This window comes from Petromyzon marinus, chromosome 3, assembly GCF_048934315.1.
Source record: "Petromyzon marinus isolate PM22_M1 ecotype Great Lakes invasive population chromosome 3, UKy_Petmar_22M1.pri1.0, whole genome shotgun sequence".
In the NCBI taxonomy this organism is placed as follows: Eukaryota; Metazoa; Chordata; class Hyperoartia; order Petromyzontiformes; family Petromyzontidae; genus Petromyzon; species Petromyzon marinus.
In genome coordinates, this window is record NC_133669.1 from 5,182,396 (window position 1) to 5,199,150 (window position 16,755).

Here is a 16,755-nt window from a genome sequence, read left to right on the forward strand (position 1 = left end):
CTCATGCAAATAGACAGAGAGACACCCGTCACCGATTCACACTCACTCAAACACGCATACATACATACATACACAGACTCACTCACCACTCACTCAAACTTGCATACACCCACTCGCCAACCAGGCACTCACCACTCACACTATGCACACCCACTCACAACCTACTCGCCGGTCGCTCACCATGCACACGCATTCATCACCCACCCACTCACCGCTCGCTCTCAGCTTGGGCACAACTTCACACACTCGCCACAGGTTGCACCCTTCACGAAGCCATGCACACAGCTTGACTCAATAGGGACGCATGGCTACACTCTACTGATTATATATTATTTTCAATCGGCAGTGAAACACAGTTATGTAACGATCTCTCATTACCTTTCAGGCCCCCGCATTAATAATATAATTACCACTCTGTGTGCCTATACCCCATACGCCCTCTGCAGGTCTCTCGTTGCCATTTGGGGTTTTTTTTTTATCCCATGATTCCGTGTGACCTAAATATTGGGGTTGTGATCATTCACGACCACCGTCACTTGCCCCGGCCTCACGAGTCAATGGCTGGGAGGGGCTTGCGTGAACCCATCATGGTGCGCCGTGATCAATCTACTGCTGGATGGGAGGCCTCTCCTCTTGTAACAGCCCGCACCCGGCACCTGCAACGCGAGATGATTTTTTGTTTCACGGCTCACTCTCCTCGGTTAACGAGTCGCTCCTTGCACGCGCAATTCGATGAGTGAAAGCATCGCGAGCTTCAATGCACACACACACGAGCGCGTCACACCCCAGCATTAGCCACAGCGAGAGGGTGCGTTCCCACCAACCAGTCTCCAAACACAAAAGGTCCCCTGCACAGCCTTCGCAGACTGCCGGGCACAGTGACGGGTTTGACACTGTGCGCGTTTTTTTTTTTGTCCCCGTCTCGTCGTGGGGGTCGGCAGGACTTCCTGCGCGCGTGCCAGGAGCAGATCGAGGGCCTCCTCGAGCACAGCCTGCGGCAGGCGCACGGCACGGGGCCCACGGGCGGCCCCGACGGTGACCCCAAGGGCCTGGAGGAGCCCGACCTGGCCTGCACCCCCACGGACGTGCGCGACGTCAACCTGTGACGAACCCAACCGCTGGCAGAGCCGCCGCCGCCGCCGCCGCCGGCGGGCGCCGGGGAAAGACGACAGAGGGAAAAACGCACGGCGGGCGAGAGACGGACCTTCGACCGCGGCAGCGTGCGTTGCCTAATAATACGACGACCCGCCGCTTGTGCTACCCCTCCTCCTGTGCCAGCCGGTGACTCCTCGCGGCGGCAGCACCAGCAGCAGTTCCGTGTGCCTTCCGGAACAGGGCGGCTCGTGTCCATCGCGATGCGGCATGGGCAGGTGTTGTGACGCGGCCGGCCAGGTGCCGGATGCTTCCTATCCGCCCGCTTGGGGTCTCGCTCCGTGTCCGCGCCTGCCGTCCCCTGCATCCATCAAAAAAGCGATCGCGACTGGGGGGAGCGGGGGGGAGCGGGGGGGGGGGTCGGGGGGTGGAGCTCGTCTTCTCCGCTGGTGGTACCCAACAAACAAACCCAGCAGCGTCAATCGCCGCATCCCTTTGGCGTGGACTCGCTTTGGTGCCCGCAGGACCGACGCTGTGGATTTTGTCGCGCAAGATCGTGCTTGTTGTGTCGGCGGCCTTGGAGAGGGGGTGGGGGGTGGGGAATAAATATGGTATTTGAACTTGGAACTCTAGGATTGAATTGAAACGACTGCCTTGACGACGTCGTCATCAGAATGGGGGACGAGTCGTTGGCAAGGAAAGAGACGGTTGAGGGAGAGCGGACCATGTGCGCGCACTGCAAGATTTCAATCCCTGCAAGATGCGCGTGTTTATCTCGCACGTTGCAGGAGATGTGATTTTGTGTGTTTTTTTTTACGATCGTTTCGATGTTGTTTTTTTTATGGTTGTTGGGGAGTTGCTGCGAATGTGGTCTATTGTGGGAGGGGGTGAGGGGGGAAGGGAGAAGGAAGACGACAGAAAGAAGAACTGAAATAAATTCGCCCATTACCCGCTCACAAAGGGACCTCTGAAAGGGAAATGAAACAAATATAAAATTAAACAGAGCACCAGCGCTGGCGTGGCGTTAGCGACGTGCCATGCTTTGCCGGTATTTGGGACAACTCCCTGAACAGAGAGTGAATGGGCAACAAAAAATGTCAAAGAGAAGATCTTTTATTTTTGACGGAAAATAATTCACCTGGAAAATCCCCTTGCTGAGACGGAACATCTTATTTGAAAGGTTGTCCAGGTTGTCATTTGAGACAATGTGCACCCTCGCCGCATGCAAATCGGCGTCGTGCAAACCCAAACCTGTTCTGAGAGCGCTTATTTTTTTTCAACCGCATTGCGCAGGTACTTTGGAAGGGCTTTGATCGTGCTGTGGCGCACAATGTTACCACGCTTTTGATATCCAACAAACCTTCTGGTTCAAGTAGCAAATCACCTCCTTTGGTCAGCTGACAAGGGACTCGCGAGTGCACGAGTCATCCTTGATCTGAGCGCCGCATTTGTCTCCATCGATCATCCAAATTCTTCGCCCACGCCTTGAAACCTTGATGGGAATTTCTCTGCTCAGCCCTGTGATTTGGCTTCGCTCCTTCACCAGAACCCAATATGTCTCCCAAAAATGGCTTCACATCAACCGGCGAAACAGTCCTTGTATGGTGTCCCACAGGGCTCCATCCATGGACTCCCGATTTTCAATATTCACCTCGCGCCACTGGATTCATTGCCTAAGGAACTTGGACTGACGTCACGCAGATATATCCCCACCTCTCCTCCCACCCGCGATCCACTGCAGCCGACTCCCAACTTCACTATAATTAATGAAGTCATGGCTGAACCAGAACTACCTATACAACTGAACATAGCCAAAACCAAATATGTTTCTCCTCGATCTCGCCTTCTCTCGTGTTGACTATCGCAACGCTGTTGCTCGGGGTTCCGACCAATGTCTGGGGCCGACTGCAGCTGGCCCAGAACGCGGCCGCCGGGGTGCTCACGCAGACCCCATCCAGCGAGCACGCTCATCGCCCCAATAATATTAATAATAAAACATCCGCATTGGCTTCCAATTAAATGGTGCTGGGGTGACCGACGGAGGCTGTGGATGCGCTGCGCCGAGACGATGGAATGCCCTGCCCCACCACCAGTTGTTAAGACAGGCGAGGTCGCTTGCCCTGTCTCGCTCTTCTCTAAAAACCTAGACCTGTTTTGCCTGCAGGCCTACTAGTGAACTCCAGACTACCTTGTAGTATTTATATTTCCTAACTCCGTGCATGGAGCACCAAGATCCCTGCATGAATTGCGCCTTCATAAATGTCAATTGTGATTATTATCACAGTGCCTTTCTCGTCTTGTCGGATGGGGAGCATCTTTGCTTCGGTATACCGTCCTTGCCTTCATAACTTTGAGAGGAACTCGTGGAAAGGGTGGGGTGGGGAAGGAACCCTTGACCCTCCTGCCCTGTCGGGGGTGGGGGGGGGGTCTCGCCCACAGGACTTGTTTTGTGGGACCACGTTGCGTGCCATTGCCGACGCGTGACCACATGACCAACGATCGGAAGCATCCGTCTGTTTGTGCGGTCTTGGAAATGAAAAAAAGGTTTTCTCCTAAAAGAGAAATTGCCTCGTAAAATGCGTTGTGGCTTTAGTGCTACTAAAAGAGGTGGCGTGCGGTAAGGGCCGCCATTTCACTCCGTTTAAATTTGATTTATTTTGTTCCATTTGAAACTTTTAATTTGTTGCCATTGTACTGCCGCTGTCAGCGCATTCACTGCCAAGTTTGTGCCTTCCCTGCGCTCTGCATTCGTCGGCAAACAGCAACACTTTAAAGCGTGTAACCTTTCACTGCCTAAAGGGCGCCGCCCCACTTCTCCGATTGAAATCGAAGCCAATAAATCAAGAGCTCCTCGTCGGTCGATAGGCGTCGGCCGCTTCACGTTCGTATAATTTTTGCCGCGAATTAATCACGAACGTTTCTGTCTTTTATTTAAACGAGCAACAAGCCCCCCCCCCCCCCCCCCGCCAAAATAATGCTGCTCGGGACTCGTTGGGAGAATGAAGCCACGTGTCTTCGTGAATCACTCCGCATCAAATCACACAGCAGAGCACTTTTTTCGCCTCTCTTGGGTCGAGATTTTCGACCCCAAACCCAAACCCCCCCCCCCGCCCCACGTGTCGAGGCAGGAAAATAGCGATGGGAGTGTTTCGAGATGAGGGAAGCACACGCGCCACGTGGCGGGGGTGCCTTCTCTGTTGTTACCTCCTCGTGGGAGAAGGAGCAACCGACGCTCTCTGTGTGTCGTTAAATTTTCGTCAAAACATTCCAAAAATATATAAATATATAGCGCCTAAAACAAAAGTTGGGGGGAGGGGGTAAAACAGGACAGTCGTAACCAATGATGCATTCCGCAAGCGTCGCCTGCTCGTTTTGTGTATAAACTAGCGGCAACTGTTAACTAGGTAAATCATAACGGTGTGTTAAACATTCCTGAGTCGTGATACGCCATAGAAAGATTGTAGACTAGTAGGGAGGCGCTAGGCATAGTACTGTTCGTAGGGGTGAGAGACGAAAATAATATTTTGCGGAGAAATATCTCGATTATTTGCTGTCAAGTGTGGTTACAGTTCTGCCGAAGGACTCGGTTGGTCTTTACGAGGTTGTAGGGGCTTAGGCGGTAAGCGTTTCCCCGCCGGGAGTGAAATGAATGTGACAAGTGTGTTTCGTGGAGGGCAACTCCGGTGTACGTTGGCTATTTTGTATGTGTTGCGTGCAGAGGCGAGAGGTGGGTGTGGAATGGAAGGTGCGTGGCATGCTGCGTTCGCCCGCGGGCACGCTGGGGAGCGAGAGGTTCTGGCGGTTTAGGCGGCAGGGTTGTTGTATGTTTGGCGTGCGCTGGTGGCGCGAACGCGACCGCACGCGTCGCGAGCATCAGGACGTCGCGTGGCATCCGTACGCGGAGGGGCTCCTCCCGCGGGGCCGCATCGGGTCCCCTCGGAGCTGCGCTGCCAGTTGGAGGACCGATCCCGATTTTAACGGTGGGGGGGCGGGAGACGAGATGGGAGAGGAGCCCGGAGGAAGAGGGACTTTGATGAATAAGAGACACTTCGTGGGGGTTTTGTGTAGCGGTTTGGGTACATCCCTGGCATCTGCCGCACACGGGCAAAAAGCGAAAACGCTGATGTGAGCGCGGGGTGCGGGGAGTAGGGGACTGAAAGGACCTCGCGAGACGAGCGGCGCGAGTTGCTAAAGCTGCTTGACATTTTTTTTTTTATAATCAGTGCCTGTTGCCGTGACGTCGGTTTATAAATATTAACCTTGTGCTGCTATTTTATTAAACACGTTGTTATGACCTTTTATTATTATTATCATCATCATCATCAAAACAATGACCTTAAATGTAGTAGACCACAGTTCATTTTAAGTTTTTTTTTATTGGATCAGAATGTTAACGTCGCCGCGTGTGTAAATTAAACGTGCCCGTTTTTGTGTAACCATCGCTAACCCCACCCGCCCCCCCCCCCCCAAAAAAAAAACCTACGCTGTGCCACCAACAAACCGGATCCACCCACCCCTCACTTTGCCCAAATCCGCAGAATGATGAGGTACTGTGCAGTCACATCAAGGTGGCTGGCCGGGCGGGATCAGGAGGGGGGGACATTCATAATGGCCCGTGTCAGAGACACTGAATCGGCACCGTTGGCGAACATCGTTTCGACTCCTTCCTCCAGCCACCAATGCGTGAGATTGGCTTATGAACGTGTAGTGTCCTCGGCGGTCTGATTGTTGCCCGCAAACACGTGCACCACTAACCGTATGAATTAACAACTCTGTTCCCGCTTAAATTGGCCAACCCCAGCTCTTGAGGGCTGGAGTAGAAAATCAAAATAGTTCGAGTGGCTGACAGGCGGCGAAAAACTGTTCCTTTGAATCATGGATTCGCCTTCTGATACTGAACTGGTGGAAGGAAAATCGGTGATGAAATCCCAACTCTCCGTTCGTGTTTTTTTGGGGTCGTCGTACCGCACGTCTGGTTCGGCAAGATGTCCCGACGTTTCGCTCCACGACGAGCTGGGAGTTTAGTCGGGAACTAGATCGTTCACTTTCGGAAGAACGCTGAACATGCAGTGGAGGTCTTGTCGACAGAGACCACCTGCTCATTGTCATGTCGAGTTGAGGTCCCTGCAAAGTCAAGCTTGGGAGTGTGCCAGTATGCCTGTTCCATTCTAATTTATCGATTTCAGGCACGGACATAGGTAGTATTTAAGCAAGTTGCTAACGTGGTGCGCATGTTTCTAGCAAACTTTGGCAATGTGGATCGATCAACTCTTCGTCCGTCCTCCCCTTCGATTCGATGTTTTCCCATACGGTGGGGGGGGGGAGTTTGATCAGCCACGGTTTATTATGAGTTTGTGTCCAGTTTGGCGAGTGAACCGGTGGACGGCGTCACGAGTAGCCTGGTGAATATCTGAAACTCTGCCGGTGAATGATCGAAGCGGGCAGTGGCGTTAACTGTGTGGGTCGATGGTTTTGAGTTTGGCGTTCGCGTTCCAACGGTTGGATACTGTTACAGTTTTGCCATCTGTGCAAGGGGTTTTATATTCCCATGGAACAGGACACATTCTTGACTCAACTCCGTTGTTTCGGCCACTCGCCGTAGATAGGCCGCCCGGGTTGGATACATTTCTCCGTGCGTGCACTCCTCCTTAAACCGCACCGCCGTTAGCCAACGCTTCACTCCCGTCAACCGCGCTTTAACGATGAACTCAAGTTTTCGTTTAGCTTAGTCGCATCGGGGGGCGGGGGAGGGTGGGGGTGTTGGTTTTTTAAACAGCTTTTGAAAGTGAGAAGCAAATTGAGGGGAGAAGTTGCGCGTTAGGGGTGGAGGGAAAAAGATTTCGCTCGACTGCCGCCACATCCCCCAACAGCTCCGACACACGACCGGCAAAGTTGACCCGACCGCGCGACATTAACACATTAACAACGACTTTGCATTGTTGTTCATGTGTCTCGCACGGTGGCGACCAAGGCACAGGATATGGCTCGTTGAAACCTCTTCAAGTGATGATGATGATGTCTCGCTTTTTGTTGTTGCTGTTATCGTTTTTAATTGTAAGCATTTTGGTGGATGTTTTCGATTTCATCGTTCTTACTCTCCAGAAAAAAGAAAAAAAATGCCATATTCAGTACCTCACCTGAGCTGCTAACACAGATCACACGGATGAATGGGTGCGTCCGCTACGATGGCCGCTTTGTTTTTGTGACGTTTGCTGCTCTTCTCACCACTGGTGCTTCAGTGCCACCACGATGGCCAGGGTGTCCTCCTCATGCTGGCATTCACAAACCGTACCCCCACCACGTTTTCGTGCCCCCCCGCCCACGTATACACGAGAGGGTTCAAGCCGCCCCATTGCAGATGTGGACACATGACAAACCGGTCTCCAAACAGGGTCTTTAGACGATAGGCCAAAGAGAGAGAGAGCTCTAATGGCAGCTTACGACCGTGGGGGGGGGCTTTATGTGATGGACCAAGAGACCAGTCTGGTGGGTTTTAAGACCACGGACTGACAAGACTATGATGATCGTCTTCAATGCACCGACACACTAATCCCCAATGAGATCTTGAGAAAGTATTGTAAATTGACAAGGTGGGTCCTCCGATGGCCATTCGTTCTCCTTTTTCATCTTAATATTGTTGCTTCATATAATCGGCTGTTTCTGCTCTATGCCAAATCGATTTGGGGTAGCATCATTCTTGGGTTGATTTGATTACGTAACCCTTGCATTGAAACGACCCTAAATTTGCAGTTTTTGTGATCGCAATTACCTTGCGGTGGACATACAAGGTAGTTTTGATTTGGACACAGCTCAGCTGGTGGAACGGTAGAGTCCCATTCAAGAGATCGCGAGTTGCGATTGTCCATTTTGAGTCCGATTAAAATGAGCATGACCTGGGGCAATGCCTCACGGAAAGTCATGAGCCGTTGTCCATGTGGAGTTTCCAACACGGTCTCGCCAGCCTCTTTAAGATGCGCCGCTGTCCAATACCCTTTGAACTATGATCCCACATTTGAAGCTTTCGTGACTGCAGGAATCCACACTCTTTGGTTCTTTCGCTTACTTCAGCAGTTGTTTCTTGCTGTGGTTGTCTCACCTGATGACGATTGCTTGTGCTGCGATCGACACGTCGTCATAAATTTTTCTACCTACGTGACTTTTTCCCGAAAGAACCAAAGAGTATGATCCCACAATTAAAATTCTGATTTAACTGGGCAAAGCCAGTGTGCCGGTGGTGGGAGTACGGTTCGTAAGTGTGCATTCCCCGTGCCACTCTCGCAATAAACTTGAATGCAAACACTGAGTGCGGTGTCCGTGCGCGACGTTGTGGGTATTTGTCGGTCACACAGCTTGGTATGTGTGCGTGGAATTTTAAAAAGGGGCATTGAGTGCTCACAAAGTTATTAATTCAAACATTTCTTTTAATGGAAATGTCCATTTGACCATCTTGCACAGCCTTTGTCAACACAATAAAGTTTGCAAGGAATCGTGGCTTTTCGTCGCTTTCTTCGGTTCTTTGTAAATCCCTCCCGTTGTCGTTGCAACCTCCGCAAAGTTCATACCGAGAAGAGCTGTAACCCATGAATACCAATGGAAGAAACGACTCGAAAACATACTGTGTTAGGAAGCGTCTAAATGCAACCGAATCCTGCTATCTCGAGGAGCATAAACTATCACGTAAACTCTGGATCCTCGCAGCAGCTTTTGGCTAACCATCGAACGAAGACGGTCACTGCATCACGTGCTTTCAGACGCTCTTCCGATATTAGGCAGCCACTGGAGCTGTATGCATTTTTAAATCTACGGGGAAAAATGATTTAGAACTGCATTGTTTAGTTTGTTCTTCCCCCGCACCTCCGGTTAGCTACATACAGTGCAAAATAAGTTCAACAGGATGACGTGGATGGAAAATAAATGTTACAAGTTGCACATGCCTGATCATTGCAAAACATGCTCCACGTAACTGAGGGCTCATTCAAATTAAGACCGAGATCTTGTGTGCAGAGCTCATTCAACTTGGGACTGATCTTCTGTGTGGGCGTGATTAAGAAGTGTGCCGTAACCTGGGGCTATTCCACAATATTGAGGCGTAGCATCGCATGTGAAGACTTGCCTATCTCAATGGAGCAGAGTGATACACTTCAAAAGGTCGACTTGTTATAGTTGAAATTGCACTGGTGCATAACTTAGAGCTCACCACGTGTATTTCAAACACAACCAAATCGCTTTAGAAACAAGTTTAATATATGTTGTAGAACGCCTGCAGAGTATTTGTGGCTTGCAGCATAGAGCAGTAAGTTGGCTGCTGGCCTGTCTGCAGATTTGTTCCGTGTTATTCTCATTTCTGCATTTTCTTCAGACATTCCAGTTTTTTGCGTGTGTGGGAACCAGTTACATGTGTATTGCGATATGGAATGGGTGCGCACTAGCTATCTAAAGCTAGATATGTATTTTTTTTATATAGTTTGTGGGTGGAGATTTACATTGAATCCCGTGAACAAGATCCAGTTGATCCAGTTCACATCTGATACGATGACATCAGATATGATGTGAACTGACAGCTCAAGTGTAAAAGCAGCTACAGTTCCAGAAGTGACATTTGTGGGAAGAGGAGGGATTAGGAGTTATGGGGTCAATGCTTTGCACTGTTCCCACATTACCACACCCAGTTTTATGCGTGCCAAAGCAACGCTGCTGCCTGAACCATGCAAGTAGCGTGCCAAGCCAGTCCGAGGCGTGTCCTCAAACCGCACGACCTTGTCTCGCGCCCTAGGCCCCTGGCACACGTTTTTTTTTTTACCCACCCACCACTTTCTCCACTGCTCTTGGCCAATGTGGCCCGATCTCAGGAATTCACTTGCCCGCTTGGCAGAAATCTAGCCGAGGTTGGGGTGGTGGTGATTAGCAAATGCTCTTTTAAAGATAATTGGTTATAGAGTTGAATGGTTGCACATCTTAGCTTATGGTAAACTGATTACAATTCCACTTCTTTTTCATTTTGAAATGTTGTTGCCATTATTGTGTGTGCTTGGTGTCAGACGAAGTATGAAATCAGGTCTCGTAGAGAGCAGTGCAATCCTTGGTGTTAGAGAATGATCCAGTCCAAGCAGATGCCACACAGCTACCTCTAAGATGCTTTGAAGTGATCTTGGTCCTCAGTCAGGGCCAACACTATCCATCTCACACCGGGAGTAGCCTTCGCTATGAAATTCAGGTTTATCTTTTGTAATTCTCAGAGCTAAAAATGTGATTGTTTTTTAATGTTCATTGGTCACCAGGCTGAGAACTTCAACACACTACACCTGAGAATCCGGTTTAATCACAGGCAGCTACCTGGATTTTAACCCAGGCCAACACCTTGACCTCTGAGCCCCCTGGGGACCTCATCACCAAGCAGTCTCAAAGCCAATGTAGCCAAGTTATTGATAGGAGGTGAGTGATGCAACATCATCGGTCTCTCAAAGCCGAGTTGACTTCATAAGGGTTCAGACTGGATTAGAAGTTGGTCCGTGCAGAAGCGGTGTGCACAGTATTGGAAGTACACCTCCACACCACGGTTCTGGCCAGGTTTGAAAATCAGAGAAAAGTCCAACGAGCACGCATATTAACGTGTGCGTAGAGACATCAGAATGTGGTCCCAGATGCTGATGGTTGGCTCATATGGATGGGGACATTGATCAGCGAGCACACCTGCAAAAAAAAGTGGGAGGCAGCACACACACACACACAAAGGGCTGTAAACATTAGCAATATCTCAAGTGATTGCGCAGACCAGCAGCCAACACTTGCCACTGAGCCATTTCTGACACCCATACAGCGATCATGCATTCCCAGGATGTCGAATGCAATACTCCTTCCAAGAACAGTGGTCTGGCCCACTGACTGAATCACCTAACCGCAGCAACGTCATCATCATGGGCTACAGTATGACCAATCCAGATCTGGATTAAAGCCCCTCCAACATGGCCACCTCTCACGGTCATGCGGTGTAATAATCCATCTTGCATCTATTATGACTGTGTTCCCACAAAAGCCTCGCAGAGTCTCCTGACTCTTTTTCAGGAGGGCCCTGCCAAGTTTTCGCAGTAAGAGGCGACGATTGCTAGGAATATTTCAACCGGGTCATTTGTAGGTATTTTTTCAAATTTGGACTGCGATGCCAGCACAAAATGGCCGACTTTTGCAAATGATGTCACGCGGTCTACTGCAAATCTGACGGTGTATATATATTTTTTATCATTAATACACCTACAATAGTCAATCAGGACGGCCAATAAATTTAAACCATGAACCTCTACAACAAGCGGCAAACACGTTAGCGCTAGGCCATGTCACTGCCAATGAATCTGCATAAACAAAAGCTTGGCATTTACACTGAAAACTGTCACCTGCTTGAATTTAGCCCGAATCTTGTCCAGGTTTTCCTGCAGCTCAGGATGGGTCGCATCCTGGACCGGACAGGTACGGATGAGCAAGGATAGCGCCTCCAAAGCCTTGAGTTTCCGGCTAAAAACACAAGCAATTCCACAGGTAAGGGCACATTCGTACCGGGCTTTATGACCCAAAACCACATCCACCTCCACAACCGTACCCATCATGATCACCAGCAATGCTCTTATCCACTGCTGGATTAAGGCCTCCCCGAGCCATCACCCATCCCTTATGGTCCCGCAATCCTCTTGGACGTATATCCTCCATGACCTGCCACTCCATCACTCGTTTACATCATCCCAACTACGTGTCCTGCCCAACACCGCTTACTGTTCTTAACAGTAAATACGATGTGTTTAACCTGCGTATGTTTTCTAATCTACGTGTTCCTCCGTCTCTCAAGAATAATTCCAAGTACGTTTTTCAGCTTTTGTTACAATTTCTTTGCCATTGTCCATGTTTATGATTCATGTGACATCGCAAGTAATACAATCACAAAACACTTTTTTTAGTAAGGATATTGGTATGTTTGTTGCTTGATCTGTAGGCAGTAGTAAAACGAGAAGGATGCCGACCTAACCGTACAGATTTAGTTTTTATCTCCTTCTATGTGTGGGATATCTCCTGCCACTCCGGTTTACTCCTGCAAGCAAAGATAATTAATCAATTATTGGCCAAAAATTGACAAGGAAATGGCCAAACATTACTCTTGGAAAAGTGTGCCAAATCTCAAATCAATAAAGTATGATTATTACCTTGACTTGACATCGCTTTCACCTCCTCTTTGCAGTAGGCTCTGCCAGGTAACCGTGAAGCCATAGTAGAATGCTACCTGATGAAGATCACAAAACACAGTCCACTTACCTCATTACAATAAAATAACTAGTTACAGCCCTTTGTCAATTCGCTGCTTGATTAAAGCCTAAAGCCTCTCCATATCGACTCATATCAATCATGGGGGGTGGGCTGTTTGACCACACACTGGTTAGTGTGGGTTGGAGTAAAGGTGGCGGCAGTGAGAGAGAGGGATATAAGGACCAGAATGTGCTGTCTGTCTGATACAGCAGATGCAGCATAGTGTATGTAACAAATGTGGAAGCAGTGACGTACATATTCTTTTGGTCTTTCGGTAAAGTCATGTAGATAGGTTCAAGTAAAAAAAAAATACGACGTTTCGATCACAACACAAGCGATCGTCATCAGGAGGAAAAAAATGATCGAAACGTCGTAGTTTTTTGTTTATTTTATTTTTATTAATTTGAACCTCCAGTCACGAAAGCTTTTAAGTCAAGATTCAGTGACGTACAGTTGACATTTCTGTACTGCCCTCGACTGCCCAACGTGGAGTGGGGAGCATGTTTCTAAAGGGTAGGTTAAACCTCCCTCCTAGAGCGAGACGTCTGCTGGCAGTCGAATGATCAGAGTTTGCAGGTCATGATAACGAAAGGGGCTTTGTGATTAACATCGTTGTGTTTAGTTTGTTGTCCTTCCCGTCCGCCCGCCCGTGCCCGCCCCAGCATCTCCGATGAGCACGGTTTCAGCTCCGTACGTTACCTCGGCCGCGATGGCGCCTCCGTGCCTGACGCCGAGCTGCCAGCCCTCGACGAGACCCTGGCGTCGGCCTCGCTCAAACCCCTCCTCGTAACCCTGAACCTGTATCCTGTGGTGGCAATGGGGGCGAGACGGGGAGGAGAGAGGAGGAGGAGGAGGCATACACACGGGCATGTCGTTTCATGGGCACGCGCGCGCATTTGTAAAAAGAAAAACACGCACATTGGCAACATGGCTCAACGTGCGCATGAAACGGCTAATCCAGACACATTCCAGTATGATGGGAAAGTAGTTAAGCCTGCTCCTTTACACAGTTGCTGCCAACAAACGTGACTTTTGACAGCCGTGTGCGTCGCTGACAATGGCCGGGGCAAGTCAACGCAGTGTACATTCACGCCGCGTCTTAATGTGACCGCATCTCAGAGGTGATGTATGGCAACAGTGGGCATGGGCGGTCAAAGGCAGAGGGGCGGCAAAATTCGTTCTTGAGCATGGACTTGAATAGCGGCAGGGAGTCAACAGCACGGATGGCAGGGGTAAGGAAGTTGCCAGACCGTATGGGCAGCACAGGAGAATGAGCGATCTCCTGACATGAGAAGGGCTTCGATTAGAAAGCCTCGATTATCGGAGCGGATATTTCATAGAGGGGAGTAGAGTGAGATGAGAGGGGGAGAGGTAGGAGAGTGAGTGGAGGGGAGTGGAGTGAGATGAGAGGGGAGAGGTAGGAGAGTGAGTGGAGGGGAGTAGAGTGAGATGAGAGGTAGGAGAGTGAGTGGAGGGGAGTGGAGTGAGATGAGAGGGGAGAGGTAGGAGAGTGTATGGAGGGGAGTAGAGTGAGATGAGAGGGAGAGGTAGGAGAGTGTATGGAGGGGAGTAGAGTGAGATGAGATAGGAGAGGTAGGAGAGTGAGTGGAGGGGAGTAGAGTGAGATGAGAGGGGGAGAGGTAGGAGAGTGTGTGGAGGGGAGTAGAGTGAGATGAGAGGGGAGAGGTAGGAGAGTACGTGGAGGGGAGTAGAGTGAGATGAGAGGGGAGAGGTAGGAGAGTACGTGGAGGGGAGTAGAGTGAGATGAGAGGGGAGAGGTAGGAGAGTGTGTGGAGGGGAGTAGAGCGAGACAAGAGGGGAGAGGTAGGAGAGTGTGTGGAGGGGAGTGGAGTGAGATGAGAGGGGAGAGGTAGGGGAGTGTGTGGAGGGGAGTGGAGTGAGATGAGAGGGGAGAGGTAGGAGAGTGTGTGGAGGGGTGTAGAGTGAGATGAGAGGGTAGAGGAAGGAGTGTGTGGAGGGGAGTAGAGTGAGATGAGAGGGGAGAGGTAGGAGAGTGTGTGGAGGGGTGTAGAGTGAGATGAGAGGGGGAGAGATAGGAGAGTGCGTGGAGGGGAGTAGAGTGAGATGAGAGGGGAGAGGTAGGAGAGTGCGTGGAGGGGAGTGGAGTGAGATGAGAGGGGAGAGGTAGGAGAGTGCGTGGAGGGGAGTGGAGTGAGATGAGAGGGGAGAGGTAGGGGAGTGTGTGGAGGGGAGTGGAGTGAGATGAGGGGGGGGAGAGGTAGGAGAGTGAGTGGAGGGGAGTAGAGTGAGATGAGGGGGGGAGAGGTAGGAGAGTGAGTGGAGGGGAGTAGAGTGAGATGAGAGGGGAGAGGTAGGAGAGTACGTGGAGGGGAGTAGAGTGAGATGAGAGGGGAGAGGTAGGAGAGTGCGTGGAGGGGAGTGGAGTGATGAGAGGGGGAGAGGTAAGGGAGTGTGTGGAGGGGAGTGGAGTGAGATGAGAGGGGAGAGGTAGGAGAGTGAGTGGAGGGGAGTGGAGTGAGATGAGAGGGAGGGAGGCAGGAGAGTGCGTGGAGGGGAGTGGAGTGAGATGAGAGGGGGAGAGGTAGAAAATATCGCAAAAGCCTCAGGCACTCCTGTCCCTGGATAAGTAAATGGGTGAGAACAACTCCTGGCCTCGATGTTGAGTAATAACACCAAGTTAGTGGTGCCTGAGCACGTTGTAGTACAACTAAGTCAATCCACTGCTAAAACGAGGGTCTCCGCACATCGTCATGCAGGGGTCGTGGGGTGAAGTTATTTGACCATACTTCACCACGCCCGTCGGTTGGTGAACGCACGTAAAAAAGTGGGGTCAATAGAAGTGCAGTACAACACTTGATTTGACTGCACCGCCGACCCACGTGGAGTGATTATATTCTGCAAACGCTGCTCTTGTTATCGCGAGATCGAATCGTATTTTAATATGATTCTAATGAATATGTATGTGTTCATAACATAGGTTTTTATTTTATTTGGGTTAGATCGCGTAAATGTAATTGTGTCGTTAACCCCGCCACCAATTCGTTACCAGTATAGCACACCGGTTGTGTTGGAGAGCAAATCGGCAACATTTACAATATATGTGTAAGTATTTGTCAACAACACAACAACAACACAACAACAACAAAACAACAACACAACAATAATCCGTTCCCGTCCCATCACCGTTCCGGAGCCATCACGATCGGGTCGAAAATATCTCCCGCGACGTCTCCGTGATTCTCCATGGATTACAGCCTCTCTCCCCCTCGCCGTCATATGCTACACATATATATTAACGTGTGCGAGTGTGTCACTGTGGTAATGTTAATTGTTACAACAGTGGCACACTTTAATATTGTCGCTCGGCTTGCCCTGCCGCCTCATGCCGACGGCTCGTGTCGCCTCCCCTCCTCCCCCTCCCATCGAGCGTTGCGAATCGCCATCTTGGTTAGGGCACCATTGACTGTTCGAGGTTTTTGTTGTTTAATTTTGTTTCATTTGTGTTGTCTTTCTCTCTTTTTTTTTAGCGCAGCAACAACTTAACCCGTTACGGGTTAACTCAGTTGTTCTTGTGTAGAAAGGGAAGTTGAGGTTTTTTTTTCCGGGTCAGTGCGACGTTTTTAATGCGGGCCAAACCAAAAACAAATGCCCCTTGTGTGTTTCTCCGCTTGTGATGGGACTTTGTAAGGGCGAACGTTGAGATTATAAGGGCCACGGGGGTGACCAATACGGTCTGTAATCATGTAGGCACTGATAAGGGGTGGACAGGTATGCGCGTTAAATAAAAGCGTGTAAAGAAAACACAGTGGCCTTAAAAGTACAAATGTTTACTATTTTTTTATGTTACCAGATAATGCCCACTGAGCTATATATGTAGATATTTTTCAGAAGCGAACTGGCCATCGCAAATGTTAGCTCAACGAAGTGGCTTATCCATCATGTGGACATTTATTGCATGGTGACGTTTCGGGCAATGACCCTTCATCATAGCACACAACACTGTTTTTGACAAATGTGATTTTTATATCATTACCTCTGCTTGTGCACCATTACCAACGCCACAACAGCAGCAAATTATATGTTTAAATGTTGTAGCGTTGTATAGTGATATAGCGTACTGTACCACCTCAAGGTTCAATACAAATTATAACGGCGACGTCCCTTAGAAACATGGCCGCCAAGTTGCAGAGCCTCGTGTCGCGGGACGCTACGGAACCCCCGGGGGTTCAAAACTCGCTTTGTGAAATGGATCACAGACAGGGTGTCCCGTGCGTCATTCCCCTGTTGCATGAGGATTTCCCTCACCTCCCACCCCTCGCTTTCCCCCCCACACCCCCCACAAACCCCCCCACCCACCCCTCGCCTCCCACCCACCCCTCACCTCCCCCCCAATCC

The 16,755-nt window shown here is 50.1% G+C and overlaps 2 protein-coding genes across 5 annotated transcripts in view; one reads left to right on the plus strand and one right to left on the minus strand.

Annotated features, from left to right (window-relative positions):
- The window catches only part of LOC116952278 (G1/S-specific cyclin-D2-like), a 36,187-nt gene extending 27,604 nt beyond the window's left edge, over positions 1-8,583 (plus strand). For all 3 annotated transcript variants that reach the window (XM_076072980.1, XM_076072983.1, XM_032971486.2), the window contains exon 6: positions 942-8,583. In XM_076072980.1, the coding sequence (XP_075929095.1) occupies positions 942-1,106 (165 nt within the window). In that variant the 3' untranslated portion in view covers positions 1,107-8,583. The remainder of the gene's footprint in view (positions 1-941) is intronic.
- Positions 8,493-15,781, minus strand: LTO1 (LTO1 maturation factor of ABCE1). 2 transcript variants are annotated; one of them, XM_032971506.2, is made up of 5 exons: positions 15,544-15,781; positions 13,078-13,183; positions 12,279-12,351; positions 11,481-11,598; positions 8,493-10,782 (listed from the first exon to the last, which is right to left on the minus strand). In XM_032971506.2, the coding sequence occupies exons 1-5, from the start codon at positions 15,603-15,605 to the stop codon at positions 10,770-10,772; spliced, it is 372 nt and encodes a 123-aa protein (XP_032827397.1). In that variant the 5' UTR covers positions 15,606-15,781; the 3' UTR covers positions 8,493-10,769. The 2 variants fall into 2 exon arrangements, with proteins under 2 accessions (XP_032827397.1, XP_032827387.1); XM_032971496.2 differs by having other exon boundaries at positions 12,279-12,355; positions 15,544-15,779.
- Positions 15,782-16,755: the final 974 nt, after the last annotated feature.